Raw genomic sequence first — 16033 nt, forward strand, 5'->3', positions numbered from 1 at the left:
AAGAACAGCTTGTTGGTCTCGATATGTGGGCCATTCCAGTGTGCCCAACTTAAGTGACACAATATCCCTCGGGTCAGTCTGTGATAAACCCCAAGTCAAACAAGGCTGCATCTGGGATGTGTCATATCCTAAGGATCTGACCTAAGGTCATGGCCAGCCCTGACTCTTAAAACCCCAAATAGTCACCTAAGCAGTGATATAAACTGGTTTCAGCTGGCTCTTGGGCCGCTACTGTAGTGCTGAGACTAGGAGAACCTTGCCATGGAGGAGCTGGAGAAATGGCGGGGAGGATCCGTTGGTTACTCCAACAGGCAATCCAGCTTCAGTGTGTCCAGGGCTAATGGCCTCAGCATGTCCTGACACCATAGTGGAGGTGCATGTGAACAGGGTCAGCCCGAAAGGACTGAGCAGGAACTGGCTTCCAAAACACAAAATCTCAACAAAACCTTGACAATCGCTACAGCCCATTGTCTCCTGTTTTCACTTCCCTCCCACCAGAAAATGGCCTTCCAGCCTGGGACAAACAGAAGCCCCGTCCAGAACGAGGACAGGACTGGAAGCTGGTAGGAATGTCCGAAGCCTGCCTGCACAGGAAGAGCCATGCAGAGAGGCGCGGCGCACTGAAGAACGAGCAGACATCCCCACACCTCATCCAGGCCACGTGGACGAGTTCTATATTCCATCTAGATCCCGAGGATGTGAACGATCCGAGCGTCTCCAGTGCCCAGACCTTCCAGACCGAAGAGAGAAAATGCAAAGGTAACCACTTCCTACCAGACCATGGCCACACGGGCATCTCTTCCACGACTGTGTTCCTCCTCTATTTCTTCACCCGACTCGAGTCAGTGTGCTTCCCTGGCTAATCCTCCCTGATGTCTCGATCCTCTAATTTTCTTTTAAGCGTAAATAAACAAGTGGGGTCCAAAGGCCAGCACTTCATGCCATACCCCAACACTGGGGGAAAGGTCCTTTTTAGTTCTTTAAGGAGCAAAATGGTGTTAATTTGATCTTTAATTCTACTTGTATCTGAGTGGACACAGGCATTGCTGCATTCATAGCTGCTTGTTTTGTGGTGTGTGTCTGGGTATATGTATATTCATATGTTTCTTATCAATTACACCAGTAGCTAAAGGGATTTTTGATGCCTGCCTTTAACCTACATAGACGGTTCTTGCTTGCCAGGGAGATTTGAACATGTCTCGTGGTCAGTAAATCCTGTGCCCCTGTCCTGGAGAGAAGATTAGGGTGTTAGACGGTTGTCACCTCATGAGGGAGGAGGTAGTCACCTCAAGAGGGAAACAAAAGCAGCCGAAGCAGCCCAGATTCCTGATCACATAAGACTTAGCTGCTCTTCACCTCAGGCCACCCCACCTGACAGATGTCTTCCATGCTGATCGCGTTATGGTCTTAGGGTTGCCCAAAATCTTTGCTTCTTAAAGCAGCCTGTGTCTGTAAGTGTTCAAGTTCACGTGACTGCCTGTTCTTTCCCAGTTCAGAGTTTAAAAACTAAAAAGATTATGCTTGGCTTTTGGGGTTTTACTTGCAATAAAGTTTAAGTTGTCTATTTGGAAACTGAAAAAAATGTCACCATCAAATAACAATGTATCACATATCAACACGTAGTAATAGGCGAGCTGTGAAGACGCATAGCTGCTGCCCTGTCTTAAACGTAAGCCACAGTTCCAACCCAGGTCCTTCTGATTTTCTGGAAACACTTTAGAGCCTCCATAATGTCTGGTTTCACTCAGAAAGATCCAGTTTCTGAGACAGATGTTCCATAGATGGTGTCCTCAGCTCTGACTGGAGCACAAAAGAGAACACCTTGTTCCTTTTGAAAGGTGATACTTGAACTTCTTTGTTAATTATTTAGAAGTTGAAAGGTTTTTCTTAATGTTTTAAATTGAAATAGAATTACACGACCTCCCCTTCTTTCCTTCCCTCCAGTTCCTCCCAGGCACCCTCCCCTCACTCTCAAGTTGATAGCTGCTTATTCTTTGGTTATTATTGGGACATACATGTGTATGTATGTACATGTATGTACAAATATAAAAATACAACCTGCTGGGTCTGTTTTTGTTGTTTGTGTACACATTGTTTCAGGCCTGACAGCTCGGCACTAGACAACCAGTAAGGGGCTTGTACTTGGGAGATGTGAATTCCCTTCTGCCCAGCAGAAAGTAGTTGCTGTAGTTCCTTGTCTAGGGGTGGGACCTTGTGGAATTCCTCCCCTCCACATTAATATGGCCACTGATATAGCCATTGCTACAATCTTGTTTGTGCAGACATTTCTAGGAGAGACTTTGAAGTTTTGAAGAGGATATTTAGAAAAATGGCAAAATGGGATTTTTGTTTTTCCAAAGAGGTCAGGATGTAAAGCAGATGAGCCTCCAAGTGTGAATGGGTGTGCATGGTGTCAATGGGTGTGCATGGTGTCAATGGGTGTGCATGGTGTCAATGGGTGTGCATGGTGTCCATGGGTGTGCATGGTGTCCATGGGTGTGCATGGTGTCCATGGGTGTGCATGGTGTCCATGGGTGTGCATGGTGTCCATGGGTGTGCATGGTGTCCATGGGTGTGCATGGTGTCCATGGGTGTGCATGGTGTCAATAGGTGTGCATGGTGTCAATGGGTGTGCATGGTGTCCATGGGTGTGCATGGTGTCCATGGGTGTGCATGGTGTCCATGGGTGTGCATGGTGTCCATGGGTGTGCATGGTGTCCATGGGTGTGCATGGTGTCAATGGGTGTGCATGGTGTCCATGGGTGTGCATGGTGTCCATGGGTGTGCATGGTGTCCATGGGTGTGCATGGTGTCAATGGGTGTGCATGGTGTCAATGGGTGTGCATGCGCATATTTACTTGAACTACCATTTAGATTTACAAGCAGATTGTATCTCCAAATTTTATAGGTCGCAGTAAAACCTTGCCTGTCTTTGGTATATAGCCAACATCCTCATGATTTAAGGACCCGAACCAAAGTTAACTCATTCACAAGTGGTACCCAAGTTCATTCATTCACAGAGCGCTGTCTCTATTATGACGAATTTTGTTCTTAGATATGTTGAGTTCTAAACACTAGCCTTTCTGTTTGTTGAAATACCTTGAGAGTAAAAGGGGGCGGGAGTTCTGACGCACAGGATGCTGAGGTTTTTGCCTCACCTGAGGCTAAAGCTAAATATGAGACACCGTCCAAAAAGAAAAGACGAACAGACAAGTTACAGCCTTTGGGTTGAAGACTCCACAGTTCAGTGGCTAAGACCACAACATTTTGAGGTTGACGCATCTAGACTAGAATACCAGCATTCCCACTGTATGTTTAGAGCCAACTTATATAAATGTTATGTTGATAAAACTACGTAAGATGAGGTAGTTAAACATTTAACTCGGTACCTTGCTTATAGTTCACTTTAAAGAGCAGCTGCCATTTTCCTAGTGGTCTTTATTATGGGCTCTACATCCTAAGTCACTTAGATTCCCTGAGTAGCATAGCAAGGAATGGGGCTAGAGGAGTTTAACAGATGAGGATGGGTGGATGGTCTGTTTTATGAAGCCCAGATCTTCTGATAAATCATTCAAGTGCATCTTCACTATTCTGGTGTTGAAAGAAAAACAACAGAGGCAAACCTTTTGAGGTTTCCAGAGATATCACCAGGGTTCACTTTGACCTGGGTGTAAAACAATGTCCTGATTATCAGCACAGAAATGAGACCCAAGTGGCCTGAGTCACAAAACCCAAGAATCTACTGAACTCAATCTCCCTAATATATTTGCACACTGGTGAGTGATGCCCACATTCCCCTTGGGAGTTGGTACTTCTCCATTGTCTCCATTGATCTGCTATGTCCATAGAGTCCATAAAGAAGTGTTGGCTGATGGCCATTCATATTGGGCATTTACTTCCTGGCTCCTACCACCCATAAAGCACCTGCTGCCCTGGCCTGCTCTTGTATACATTTATCTTCTAGTGTTTGTGCGGGGCCCACTGTGTTCAGGACGTTATGCTAATGTCTAAGAAAGAAGAAAGAACATTTGAGCCAAAAGGACATTTGATTAGCCTCTTCCCAAGCATCCCAGATGTAATTTATAAGAACCAAATGACCTAACCTATATACAATGGTTAATTTGTGGTTCAGCAATACAAAACAATAAATGGGCCACTCGAGGCTGCCCAATAAGCCTGTCCCCAAGTCAGCAGCAATCTCTCAAAGCTAGACCAGAATTCTTTCACGCATGGTTTGTGGGCTGCAAACTGATCATTGCCACTCTCTGCTGATGCAAGGAGAACGAGTTCAGAAACTTGCCCAGCATCTCATCATCACCCACAGTCCAGATGCATCAACCGTGGCTGCCTCTCGCTGAGCCAGGCAGAGGACCAGTTTGGTGCTGTCAGACTTGCCTGACCAGCCACACGTGGCCAGAACGGAGCCAAAGTCTTAAGCAAGAAAAGGAATGTATTGGTCTACAATGGGTGGGGTTTTCTAAAGATTCTTCAGATCATTTGAGAATCATTGACTTACATGTGTCATAGTCTTAAGTGTATTTTGCCTAAAGCCGAGTTGGGGTTTCTACCTCATACTTTACACAGAGCATCTGTGTGCCTTATTAGCTGCGCTCATGCTAAGCAAATTGCCTGGTGGGTTACACAAACCCTGGAGCCCCCTCACATTCCACATCAGAGACTGTGCCACCGCCTCCCTTCCCGGAATCCAAGTTGACTTGTGCTGTGCTCTGAGAGTGCGTGCCAGAGAGTGGTGCTAATAGGAGTTCCAGTTATTAGAGATGAGAGTCTAAGCTGTGTGTGGTGACTCAGGCTGAAGCCCCAGCACACCCAGAAGGAGGACAGTGAGTTCGAGGCCAGCTGGGACTACATAGTGAGACTTTTACTAAAAGGAACTTGAGAGGGAAGGAGAGAGAAGAATGTGAGGCTGTAGTTGGAGCTTTGCATTGGAGTATGTAGAGGAGATTGGACCCTAGAATCTGTATTTCAGTGGTCCCTTTTAGTGATGCTTTAGATCAGCATGTCCCCAAGTCTTTGAGATACTCGTAAGGACTCCGGGCAGGAAGGGGCCTGCCACCTAGTGGGCACTCAGGAATAAGTCTGTGCCTCCATCCTCTGCTGCCCTAGGAGCCAGCTGGCAATCCCATCTTGGGGACCCTTTGGGCCTGACCGTCTGCACACTCACTTCACCTTAGTGACACTCCACTGGGCGATAGATCCCTAAACTTCTGTTGGGAACCACAGAGTTCAGTAAGCCCAGAAAGTTGGTGGCAGATCGGCAAGTGACTCACTCGAACTGGACTTCAGCACACTGAACCCATGAAATAGGGCCTCCATAATAGCCAGGAATTTTCTGGAAGAAAGTATCGGGGCTGTTGGGATGACCATCTGGGTTGAGCCACCTCCCTGGGCACTACTGGGAGGACAGCAGCAGTCTAATACGCCACTAAAATTTCTCTGTGAAACTGCACGATCATGATGGAAAAACAGATGAATCTCAGATTCCTAGGAAGGAGAGAAGAGTCAGAAAAATTTTTAATGCATCATTTTCTTTCATTCTAAATGTTCTATGTGGCTTTGCGGGGGGAGGAATAAAAATTTCAGTACATTATAAAATTACAAATATTGTTCTAAATTACCAAGTATAAACACTATTCCAGTTTTTCCCACATTCCAGTCCTTTCTTTTCTATCTACTTGGCTCATCCAAGGCACATACATCATTTGTAGCCAACATTTACTGCTTAGCAATAGATCATCAGCACTTCCCCTTGCCATTAAACTATTCTGCTGAATACTGACAGTTATTGGCAATAGATTATTCTTTCTTGTAGCTAAAATATCATTTATTAAATCATCCCCCCAAAGCTTAGACAATGTAAGGTAATTTTTAAATAATAAAATTTAAATAATATCTTATTTCAGCAAAGGGGAAGACTATTAATCCATGATCTTCGGAGAGAACAGGTCACTCAGATTGATGATAGTGCTTTAAAATGATGTATAGCTCTCATTTGCCAGGATAACAAAGTGCCCGGAGAGTCAGAGACATAAATGCAGGCCGCTGTGTGCTTTGCAGTCCTTCCAGAAAGACATTCACCCTCTTGGTGGTCAACCGTGGCTTTGTCTTAGGTAAAACACAAGGACATCATCCCATGAACCTTATTGAGAAGGTGAGGTATTGCACAGCTGGAGCCCTTCCCAGGTCCCACCAGCTGCTCCATCGCTCTCTGTCCTTCACTGTGCGCTGCTCACCAGAGATCACGGCCCTTAGTCCCATGAAATACAGCAGCAATGCAAGTCGAGGAACATGACTGCTTAACATGATAATAAGGGCTCACTGCGAATGTCTGTCATGCACTAGATAGCTGTGTTTTCTCACTTCAAAGGCAGAAGAGAGACTCTGTAAGTAAGCAAATAGAGGCAGACAGAACTGGAAAGGAAGGGCAAGGTACCAGCTAGCGTGGGAGGAAGTAATAATAAACTAGGGATGGTAATGTGGAAGGAAGGAAAACATCAGAAAGTCAGGATTCAGGTCCACCCGACTTCGCTTCTCATTGAGATGCAGCACGAAGCCATGGATGGACCACTGTGGGCTTTCCAAGGTCAGCATGGCTGCGTCTATAATATGGAGAAAGACAGACCTAGTCACTCTGTCCTTCTTTAGATCACCCCGACCCTCAGACACACACGAGGTCCGAATGCTTCACTCTTTGCACTTTGGTCCTGTGGCTAATAAATTGGAAGTGATCTAAATCTTCCCATCCATACGGGCATTTTCAGGAAAATCAAAGTGTATCTAAGACATCTATTAGAAAAATGGAAGGCTTATTTTGGAAATGTGCTTTCCCTAAATAAAAATGTAGCCCGCGTTCCCAGTATGACCCCCACTTGTGGCTTTGGAAGTCTGCTTAGTTGAACTGATATGTATAGGGACCAGTTCCCAGTGGTACGGCAACCTTGAGGGAGAAAGGCATGCAGGAACAATGGCACTGATATGAATTCTACATACAAGTGTGTTCAAAGATCTTCCCAAGAGTGACAATCTTAGATGATGTCTTAGATGAGTCTATGCTCTTAATAAGATGTCTTACGTTGACTTCTTGTTTTCTAACTCACAAGTTCAGAGTGGATCTTTGAGCCTCTCTGATCCTCAGAATAAGGTAATGTGATTGATTGACCCTTCGCATTTCTATATAGATAAAGGAGAGTATGAGTAAAGCCCTCAATATAATCTCTAGAATTTAATAGAAATTGAATAATTGTTATTGTCCTCAGGATATAAATAATCTTCTAACCTTGGGGCTCTTCTGGTGTCTGTTACCCTGTCTGACCTCCAGTCACCCTGCAGAACACGAGAAACTGAGATGAAAGGTGGATGAGGCAAGCCCAGTAGAGCGTCAGGGGCAGAACAGGGACAGAGCTCTTAACAGCAATCCAAATATTTTAGCAAGACTTATAAAATTTTTAAACCTTTCATGAAAAAAGAATCACCAAGTATGTGAAGTTAGTAGAACTGGGATCCGATTCAGACATTCCAATCACAAGTACCAGGTCTCTCTGAGGTTACCCCATCCTGGGATCCTAAGCAAAGAACCTGGCACAGCGGAAGACTTACATTACATCAGGCACAGGTACAGGGGGCCCCAGCCACGGTGACAGAGACAGTGAGTTCCCGTAGGCATCTGATTGCCTAGACTGGGCATGCGTTCCTACTTTGGTCACCTATTAAGCTTTGACCAGACACTTGCCTTTCTGTTTTCTAATTCACAAGTTCAGAGTGGATCTTTGAGCCTCTCTGATCCTCAGAATTAGAAAATGGAGACTTTTTTATTATAGAAATAAGATCTTGGATGATGTTACAGAAACTGATGAGGCTTGGGAAGCCCATGAGTAGTGTGGGTATCGGGAGTGGCGAACACTCGGGAAAGTAGCTGCTAAGCACACATTAACCTGAGTCAGCTCTACTGTGGGTGGAGGGGAACAGACACCAAAGCACACCCTTTGACACTGTCAACGGGTGCTTCTCAAAGTCGGGCACAAGTGGATGGTTAACTGTGGCAGAGCACTCCGAAGACACAGGCCATCGGCTGTTTCTGACAGAGATTGAAAGTACAAATTCTGACAGATCTATGAGTGGCATATTGATCCTGCCTGTAGAGACAGCCTGAGAATCCTCACAGTTCCGCAGCACCCAGCCAACACTTGGAGAAATGTAGGATCAGCCAAGCACGGATTGGCTCTTGGCTCTGAAACTAACTGTTTAGTATTGGATAAATAACTAATTCTCTCCAACAAAAAACATGGAGATTAATTGATGGCGCAGGACAAGGCTCTATATTCCACTGTTAGCTTTTCAATATTGAAATCATATTTCCCCTTGTGAGGAAAACGGGGACTGAATTATGTTAAATCAGCACAGGCCAAAAAAAAAAAAAAAACCAACCTGTGATCACCATAAAGATACAGTGCACAGTCCAAAGCGATTGAAAAAAAAAATCATGTCTCATGTCATCTCTTTCAGTAGTTTTATTTCCCTTGGGACTTTTCTCCCCAGTGACCTAGAATGGGTTCTCCAGACCCCATTTTCAGTTCCCTCAAACGATTCTGAAAACATTGAGTACTCCATGATAAGCCTCCTCACTGAAGGTGTGTCCAGCTGCTTCTGGATAGACCTTTGGGTCTGAGTCTACCAGGGATGCAGAGGTCACATGCCAAAGGTGGTGTCACAGTTGATGGGTGTCATGCCTTTTCCTCAGGACAGTCCTCACTCCAGTGGCTATCCCATGACTGGTTCCGGACGTGAGCTGTACTAACTTTACTTTTCCGGGTTCAGATGAACTTACCCAACTTGACACAAGCCTTTTCAGGGTTCCAGAAACCCAGAACTAGCTGACCTTGGAAATAAGAGGAAAGTCAGACAGCCCCATGACCCAAGGCCATTCTCCATGGCATATTGATCTGAACCAGGATTATGAGCTTTGGCGAAGCCCTATCCCTGTGACATCTGTCAGTATTGACTTATACAAGAAGATTGACTTTATTAAACATCACTCTTGAAATATAGCACCAGGCTGAAAATGGGACTGTCTAACTCATATCTCTGTTATGAAGCCACTTGGCATTTGAGTTGGAATATCGTGTGGGGCCAATGATTTATTTGTCTAGATGGCAATATTCTATGAATGCCAGGTCCCCCCCCCCATTCCCCACAGTGGTCTCATAATATGCAGCTCTAAAGGCCATAACTATTTTAAGTCAAACCTTAGAACTAATGAAAAGATACTTACTGGGATCTTTGTTTGACTAGCTCTGCAAAGAACTCCTTATAATAAGCCTCAGATATAAAAGTAAAGGTCAAAACCCATGTAAGTAGGATCCACTGCCCTTTAGGAAAGGAAAAAAATACATGTTAATCTTTTGCAGCACTTTCAACCAGACAGGTTTCTATGGAGACAGGTATCTGATATGGATTCGTCCCACTTACTATTCATGAGCAGTCTTAGGGTGCAATGCCTTCCTCTTGTCCCCGAGGCTCATAGATGCAATACTTTACCCTAGCTTTCTTCGAAAGGCCCATTCTGTACCTATGTCTTTATTTTACTTCTCCCACCACCCAAAAAAGGACTGGGGAAAATCTGAAGGCTTTGCAGTTGGTCACAATCAGTCAAAATCGCAGCACCAAAAGCGGAGAGTGACACACACTTAAAGCTGACCTGTTGTTTTCTCCAAAAAAAAAAAAATCAAAAGCTTTTTGTTTTCGCTTATGCTTATGTTGGGTGTGTGTGTGTGTGTGTGTGTGTGTGTGTGTGTGTGTGTGTGTGTAGAAAGACTGTCTGCTTTGGAGTTGGGTTCCTCTGTCTTTCAGGGCAGTTGCATTTTTCAAGATCTGCAGCCTGAGTCTTGCGCACATTTCCCTCAGCTTGTCCTTTGGAGTTTCAGTTGCATGGTTTCTGGAGGCTCTCCAAGGCAGAGCCGAGTTACTTTTGATGTCTTCTTTTTGAGTCACCTTGCGCTAACTCCTACATCTCTTACCTACACAGCTAGCATCCTACCCTGAATGCTTTACCTCTGTGTGTGCGGCTGAGGGTATCGTTTGGATTTTTACCTCGCAGAACCACTGACAGTAAGCTACAAAAATCAGTCCTCTTGACTAAACTCTTGAGAATGACTCCTAGAACCGCGGGGATTCTCTTAGGTGACTATGACGTAATTACCAAGATCAGGAAATCTGACACTAGTGCAAGCTACCTCCTAATTGACAGGCTTTATTCAAATGCCACCCTGGGTCCCTTTTCCCACTCCATGAAGGGAGATATGGCTGAGCTGGAGAGAGGACTTGCCTCTCTGGGGTTTAATAGGCTGCCTCCAGCAGCTGTCCTTTATCCAGTCTGGCCCTCTGGCTAGGATACGTGGCTGTGTGCTTCATTTAGTTGCTGTGGGTCTTTGGGCTATCTCTACAACTTTATTAAGGTATCATTGACAAAGAAAACTGACTATATTTATAGAGAGAGTTATTACTTTAGTATCTGTCTACATTGGTGATTATTTAAATCAAGCTTGTTGGTTCAGGTGTCACCTCACATCTTTATAATTTGCTGTGGTCAGAACATTTAATATCTAATCATTTAATAACTTTAAAGGCAAGGACACATTGCTGTGAATCTTATGCAATGCATCATGCTATGTAGTGGATCCCTCCCTATGTTCATAGCATTAGCAATAGCTTGTAATGTCTTGGGAAGTGTTCTTTCTATAGGACAGCTTTGTTCAATGACTCAAAAATATGTCACCCATGTCTGGCATGTGGAGGGGCTTGCTTAGTAGTATAAGATGCCTAGTTGGGGTATCATAACTCCATTTGCTTCTGCAGAGATAGGTTTCCATATGGCTCTTCAAAAGACTTTTATAGTTAGCTGTTCCCCCCATTTCTTTCCTTTGCCCTCTCTCTTCTCTTCGTTAATCCTCCTTTTCTAGTTTCCCCTTTATCCCTTTAAAACACTATATTCTATTTCTCCTTCCGATTCCTTGCTGCGCCACTTTGTACAGCTGATGATTTAATGATTTTCATCTATTAAAAATATTTGCACACTCAAGGATGCACTAGGGGTTCACTGTGGAGGTTGAATATCATGATGTATGAGCACACACATATACATGGTCTCGGTGTGTGAGGTCTCTTGGAGACATCAGGGAAGAGGTGCCTGGTGAAAGGTTGGATAGCAGTTCAATGAGCACAGAGAGATCGCCATCAGCTCCTGGGGCAACAGTTGAAGCTGAAAGCGTTGATGGGGTCACCCACTGCCTTAGTTAAGGTTTCTATTGCTGTGCAGAGACACCATGACCACAGAAACTTTTACAAATGAAAGCATTTAATTAGAGCTGGCTTACAGTTTCAGATGTTTAGTCCATTATCATCATGGAAGGAAACAAAGTGGCCTGCAGCAGACGTGGTGCTGGAGAGAGAGCTGGCCGTTGTACATCTTGATCCACAGCCGATAGAGAGTGAACTGAGTCCCACACTGGGTATAGTTTGATCATATGAGACCTCAAAGCCTGCCCCCAAAATGACACACTCTTCCTACAACAAGGCCACACCCAGTCCAACAAGGCCACACCTCCTAATATAACCACTTCCCTATGGGCCAAGCATTCTAACATGTGAGTCTATGGGAGCCATGCCTATTCAAACCCCCACCCCAGCTAAGGCTGTGAGTGATCAGAAGGTGGCTGAAGACTGACCCCAAAGGAACGCCAGTTTCAAAAGTCAAGCAGAGAGCCAGGTGTTGTGGCTCACACCTGAAGTCACTTGAGATGCTAAGGTGGGAAGATCGCCATGGCCTTGTAGAGCTCGTAGACCTTGTAGACCAACCTGGACTACCTAGTATGTTCTAGGCCAGCATGGACTAAGAGAAAACCCTGCACTACCTCTCCCAAATGAAAGGCCAGCAGAAGGGACAGACCATCCCTTGGAGAAGACTAAAAAGATCTAATCAGAAACAGAAGTCCCATGAGAAAAGACAGTATGGTAGGGAAATGTCTCAACCACCCCTGTGGGAAGCAGATGCAAGCCAAATGTCAGTGTAGTTATAATACTGTTGTGTTCAGAGATGCAAAGATTCCAAGTTTCTTGTTACCAGAGCCCGAGCGGCAGTGACAGTTTGCTACGTGTTGTCTTACTGGACATACCAAGTCACATAAAGCCAAGTTATATACTAGGAAAATTGAGCTGGGCTGTCCATGTGGAGCGTGACTTCTCCCCCCACCCCAAACTAATTAGACAAAAGGCAAAGGCAAAGCATCAGCCAGGAGCAAAGAGAAATGGGCCACACAAAAGAAGCCCTGAGGATCCTGAGCCCGACATAATAGCCATTGAGGCTGGAGGGGGGGGGGGGGGACAAGAGCCAGCTTAAAGGACACCTGTCTTTCTCTCCAGGGGTGTGGCTCTCGGGCTTTAGCCAGCATGGGAATCAGAGGCACCCACAGCGTTTTGGGTCCACTAAGTCAGAGCTGGGTCGTGCGTGTCTAAGAAGTGTCTAAAGATGAGGTGTCTGGTTCAGAAGCCACTGTCCAGGATCAAAGACCTTTGGGATCTGGCCTACAAACCTTGTGGAAGTCCAAAGGCTACTTTCTTTTACAGATTCTTCTAGTAAAAAGCCACCTCAGAGGCAGGGCCTCTGCATGAACGTGCTAGGATAGACAGCCCACCCACCTCCAGGAAGGAGAGCAATCTGAACTCTAATGCAGTATGGAGAAGTCCACAGCATGTCAGGCCTTCAGAACTTCCCTTCCAGAAGCCTACCCCGTTCCTAGCTTGCTGTTCCCCCCAGCACAGGCCACCCCCGCCAGTGTGGCTGGCCCCTGGGTGTCTTGTTCCCACTTCTGTGTTCCTCTGTATCTTCATCAACATATTCCCTCCCCAGCAGTTAGCCACGCGGCCAGTCTCGCTCACATTTTCATGAAGGCACATTTTGTTTTGGGAAGGATTGTGAGCCAGCCTCCCCCTGCTACTCTTTAGTGGAGCCCTAACAAGATAGAGCTATCAGAAATCTTTTATTGGACACCAAGAGCAAAAAAAAAAAAAAAGAATTTAAAGAAAAAAAAATTTAATCAGGAACAAATTCACAGTACAAAACATACAAAAGAAAAGGGATGTGCGCTTATTCATACCAAACCAAACTTAGTCAAAGAGCCTAAAGGCACAGTCTAGTCTTGGGGACCCCTGGGGACTTCCCCCTTCAGGCCAGGAGCCCTCCTCCTTGGTCTGTGTCCTCTCGCATGTAATTTTAGGAATGCACCCAACTTCCAGGAGTTCCCTGTGTCTCCACATTTGGCTCCACTCCCAGCATGTAGATAGACAGAGCAGGAAGCTAGGTCTGCTGTATCTGTAACAGACTATGTCACAGATCACATAAAGCTAAGGAATGGGCAGGATTCAGCCATCGAAGCCATGGCTTTAATCCTCTCCATATTGTTTAGCAAATTAAAGGCTGCCCTCTATGGGGTCCTGCCGGCCCTGTTCTGTGGTCCCCAGGGGCTGCTGCCCCTGTTCTGTGGTCCTCCTGGGTGTCCTGCCTGCCTCTCCCTTAAACTAGCTTTCCCCATAGCTCCCATCTGTGGTTTAATTTCCTCGTGGATAAGTGAAGCACACTTAGAATACACAGCTTCAAAACTTTGGCTCCTGAGATCCAGAGAAGCCTAGGAGAGGACTCAGCCTCCGCATGCTTCCAGTGTAGCTGGAAAGTGCTTGGAGAGATACTTTAAGAGGGGATGGTCCCAGACTTCCAAGAGCTTAGTCAGCCTTGCTCCAGATGGACTAAAGTGGAGCCCCATCCCCCCAGGTGTGTGTTACTAGGGTCCAAACTCAGGTCTCCTGAATACTAAGCTATTATACTGTTCATGAGAAGAATATTTGCAGAGACTCTAGTTTTGCAGTAAGGTCTGTCTCTTGAACCCCTCCCTTCCTCTGTCCCCCACTTCTCCCCTTCCTGATGTGCTTCCTCTTCCCCCTCCTCTTCCTCCTCTTTCTGAAAGGGTCACACTATGTTGCCCAAGGCTGGTCTTGATCTCCTGGGCTCCACTAGTCATCCTGCCTCAGCCTCTCAGGTGCTGGAACTGCAAGCACAGGCCCTCACGCCCACCTTGGAGTCTTAAATTTCAAAATCAATGAAGCAGAAGATTCCAGATATCAGAGACCAAGTCAGCATGCTCAGAAAAGCACAGTAAACCACTATAGATGCCCCCCAACATCTCACCTACCATTCTGATCTTTCCATACTTGGATGGGAAGACTGGTCCTGTCACTAGAGGCAGTGGGGGTTGGGAGAATGGGGTTGATAAATGAAGCAGCCAACTTTATTTAGAGCCTCAGAAAATGTCTACTCCAAAGGTTATTAAAGGTCACATGAGCAAAGTTCTTTTGAGTTCAAACTGTGTAGAATCACGAGGACAAGCCCAAATGTGGCAAAAACATGGTTTTCTATAGAGGCGTGTAAACGAATAATAGCCAGTTGTAATGAGTAATGGAGAGAAAACTCGCTCATTCCAAGAACAGTTTCATTTTCTGAAGAAACTGAGGCCATAGACTCTTGTCTCGTTTTACTTGGAGTGTTCTTAGAAGCCCTCAAAAGTTCCCTCCTATGACTCCATTCCTGTACCCTATCCCAATGTGGTCCCCCTTCTGCCTTCACAAGCAAGGGCAATGTTCTCAATCTACTCCAGAGAGAACAGTGTGTCCTGGCCACTTTACAATGTGTCTGAGGACAGAAATGATTGGCAGTGATGGCAGCTCCTCAGTTGAGGTCGGATGGGCAAAATCTGTTTCTGTTGTCCATCAGCAAACTGTGTGGGTGTTGGAAGGCAGCCTTTGTTCAGGAGAGCTCCACACCTAAGAAAAATGCTCTCCCTACAAAGTGTAAAATGTTAGCTTTAGCTTTTCTGAGACAGCATCTCTCTATGTGGTCCAGGCTTGCTATGTAGACCAGGCTGCTTAAACTCACAGAAATCCTCCTGCCTCCTGAGTGCTGGAGTTAAAGTCATGTACCACCATACCTGGCTAAAATGTCTTTGAAAAAAAAATAATAGCCACAGAACGTGGTGCACTGAGGGGTGGGGGGAGGGTCCTCTCAGCTCTGTCTGAGAGCCAAAATTGTACATCAAGTGAGGTCATGGGCCTTCAGGTTCATAACAGAACCAGGAACTTCCGGGCCAGAGCAAGTGGCATTTTTCAGTCTCTATGAAGCCAGGGAGACTTTGGAGCGCTCACAGGACAGGGACACTGGGCAGGAGCCAAGGGAAGAGGAGAAAGGAGTGGGTGAGAGAATGGGGAAGGCCAGTGTCAAAGGCAAATGTTTCATGCTAAATGCAGGAAGGATCCCATGGGGACATGGAGTTACCTGGTCAGCTAGTTTTAAATATCACTCCATATCCTGTGTCAAGAAAGAACAAACTACAAGACCCTACACACCTGCTAAGGGTTTGGTATAGGTCATGAAGGGAAGAGATGTGTCAAGGAATTTGATGGCTATTTGATTAGAGCCTGTCTTAACTGGGGTTTCTATTGCTGCAACAAAACACCATGACCAAAACAAGTTGGGGAGGAAAGGCTTTATTTGGATTACACTTCAGCATTGCTGTTCATCATCAAAAGAAGTCAGGATAGGAGCTCAAACAGAGCAAGAATCTAGAAGCAGAAGCTGATGTGGAGGCCATGGAGGGGGCTTCTTACTGGCTTGCTTATCATGGCTTGCTCAGCCTGCTTTCTTATAGAACCCAGCACCACCAGCCTAAGGGTGGCTCTACCCACAGTGGACTGGGCCCTCCCCCATCAATCACTAATTAAGAAAATACCGTACTGCCAGGTTTTATGGAGGCATTTTTTCAATTGGGTTCCCGCCTTTCAGATAACTCTAGTTTGTGTGCCAAGTTGGCATAAGGCCAGCTGGCATTGAGCCCTAAGTGGACAGTGGTCCTAAACCAGAAAACCGAGAGGGGACCCACAACTCAAGGCTCTTGAGAGTGAGAGATGTCTGTGAGTG

The 16033-nt window shown here is 45.7% G+C and overlaps 1 protein-coding gene across 8 annotated transcripts in view; it reads left to right on the forward strand.

Moving 5' to 3' along the window:
• Positions 1-16033, forward strand: part of Thrb (thyroid hormone receptor beta) — a 326862-nt gene that overhangs the window by 263121 nt on the left and 47708 nt on the right. For all 8 annotated transcript variants that reach the window (XM_075988643.1, XM_075988637.1, XM_075988642.1 and 5 more), the window contains one exon: positions 499-759. In XM_075988643.1, coding sequence (XP_075844758.1) covers positions 499-759 — 261 coding nt within the window. The remainder of the gene's footprint in view (positions 1-498; positions 760-16033) is intronic.

This window comes from Microtus pennsylvanicus, chromosome 10 (assembly GCF_037038515.1).
Source record: "Microtus pennsylvanicus isolate mMicPen1 chromosome 10, mMicPen1.hap1, whole genome shotgun sequence".
Lineage (NCBI taxonomy): Eukaryota > Metazoa > Chordata > Mammalia > Rodentia > Cricetidae > Microtus > Microtus pennsylvanicus.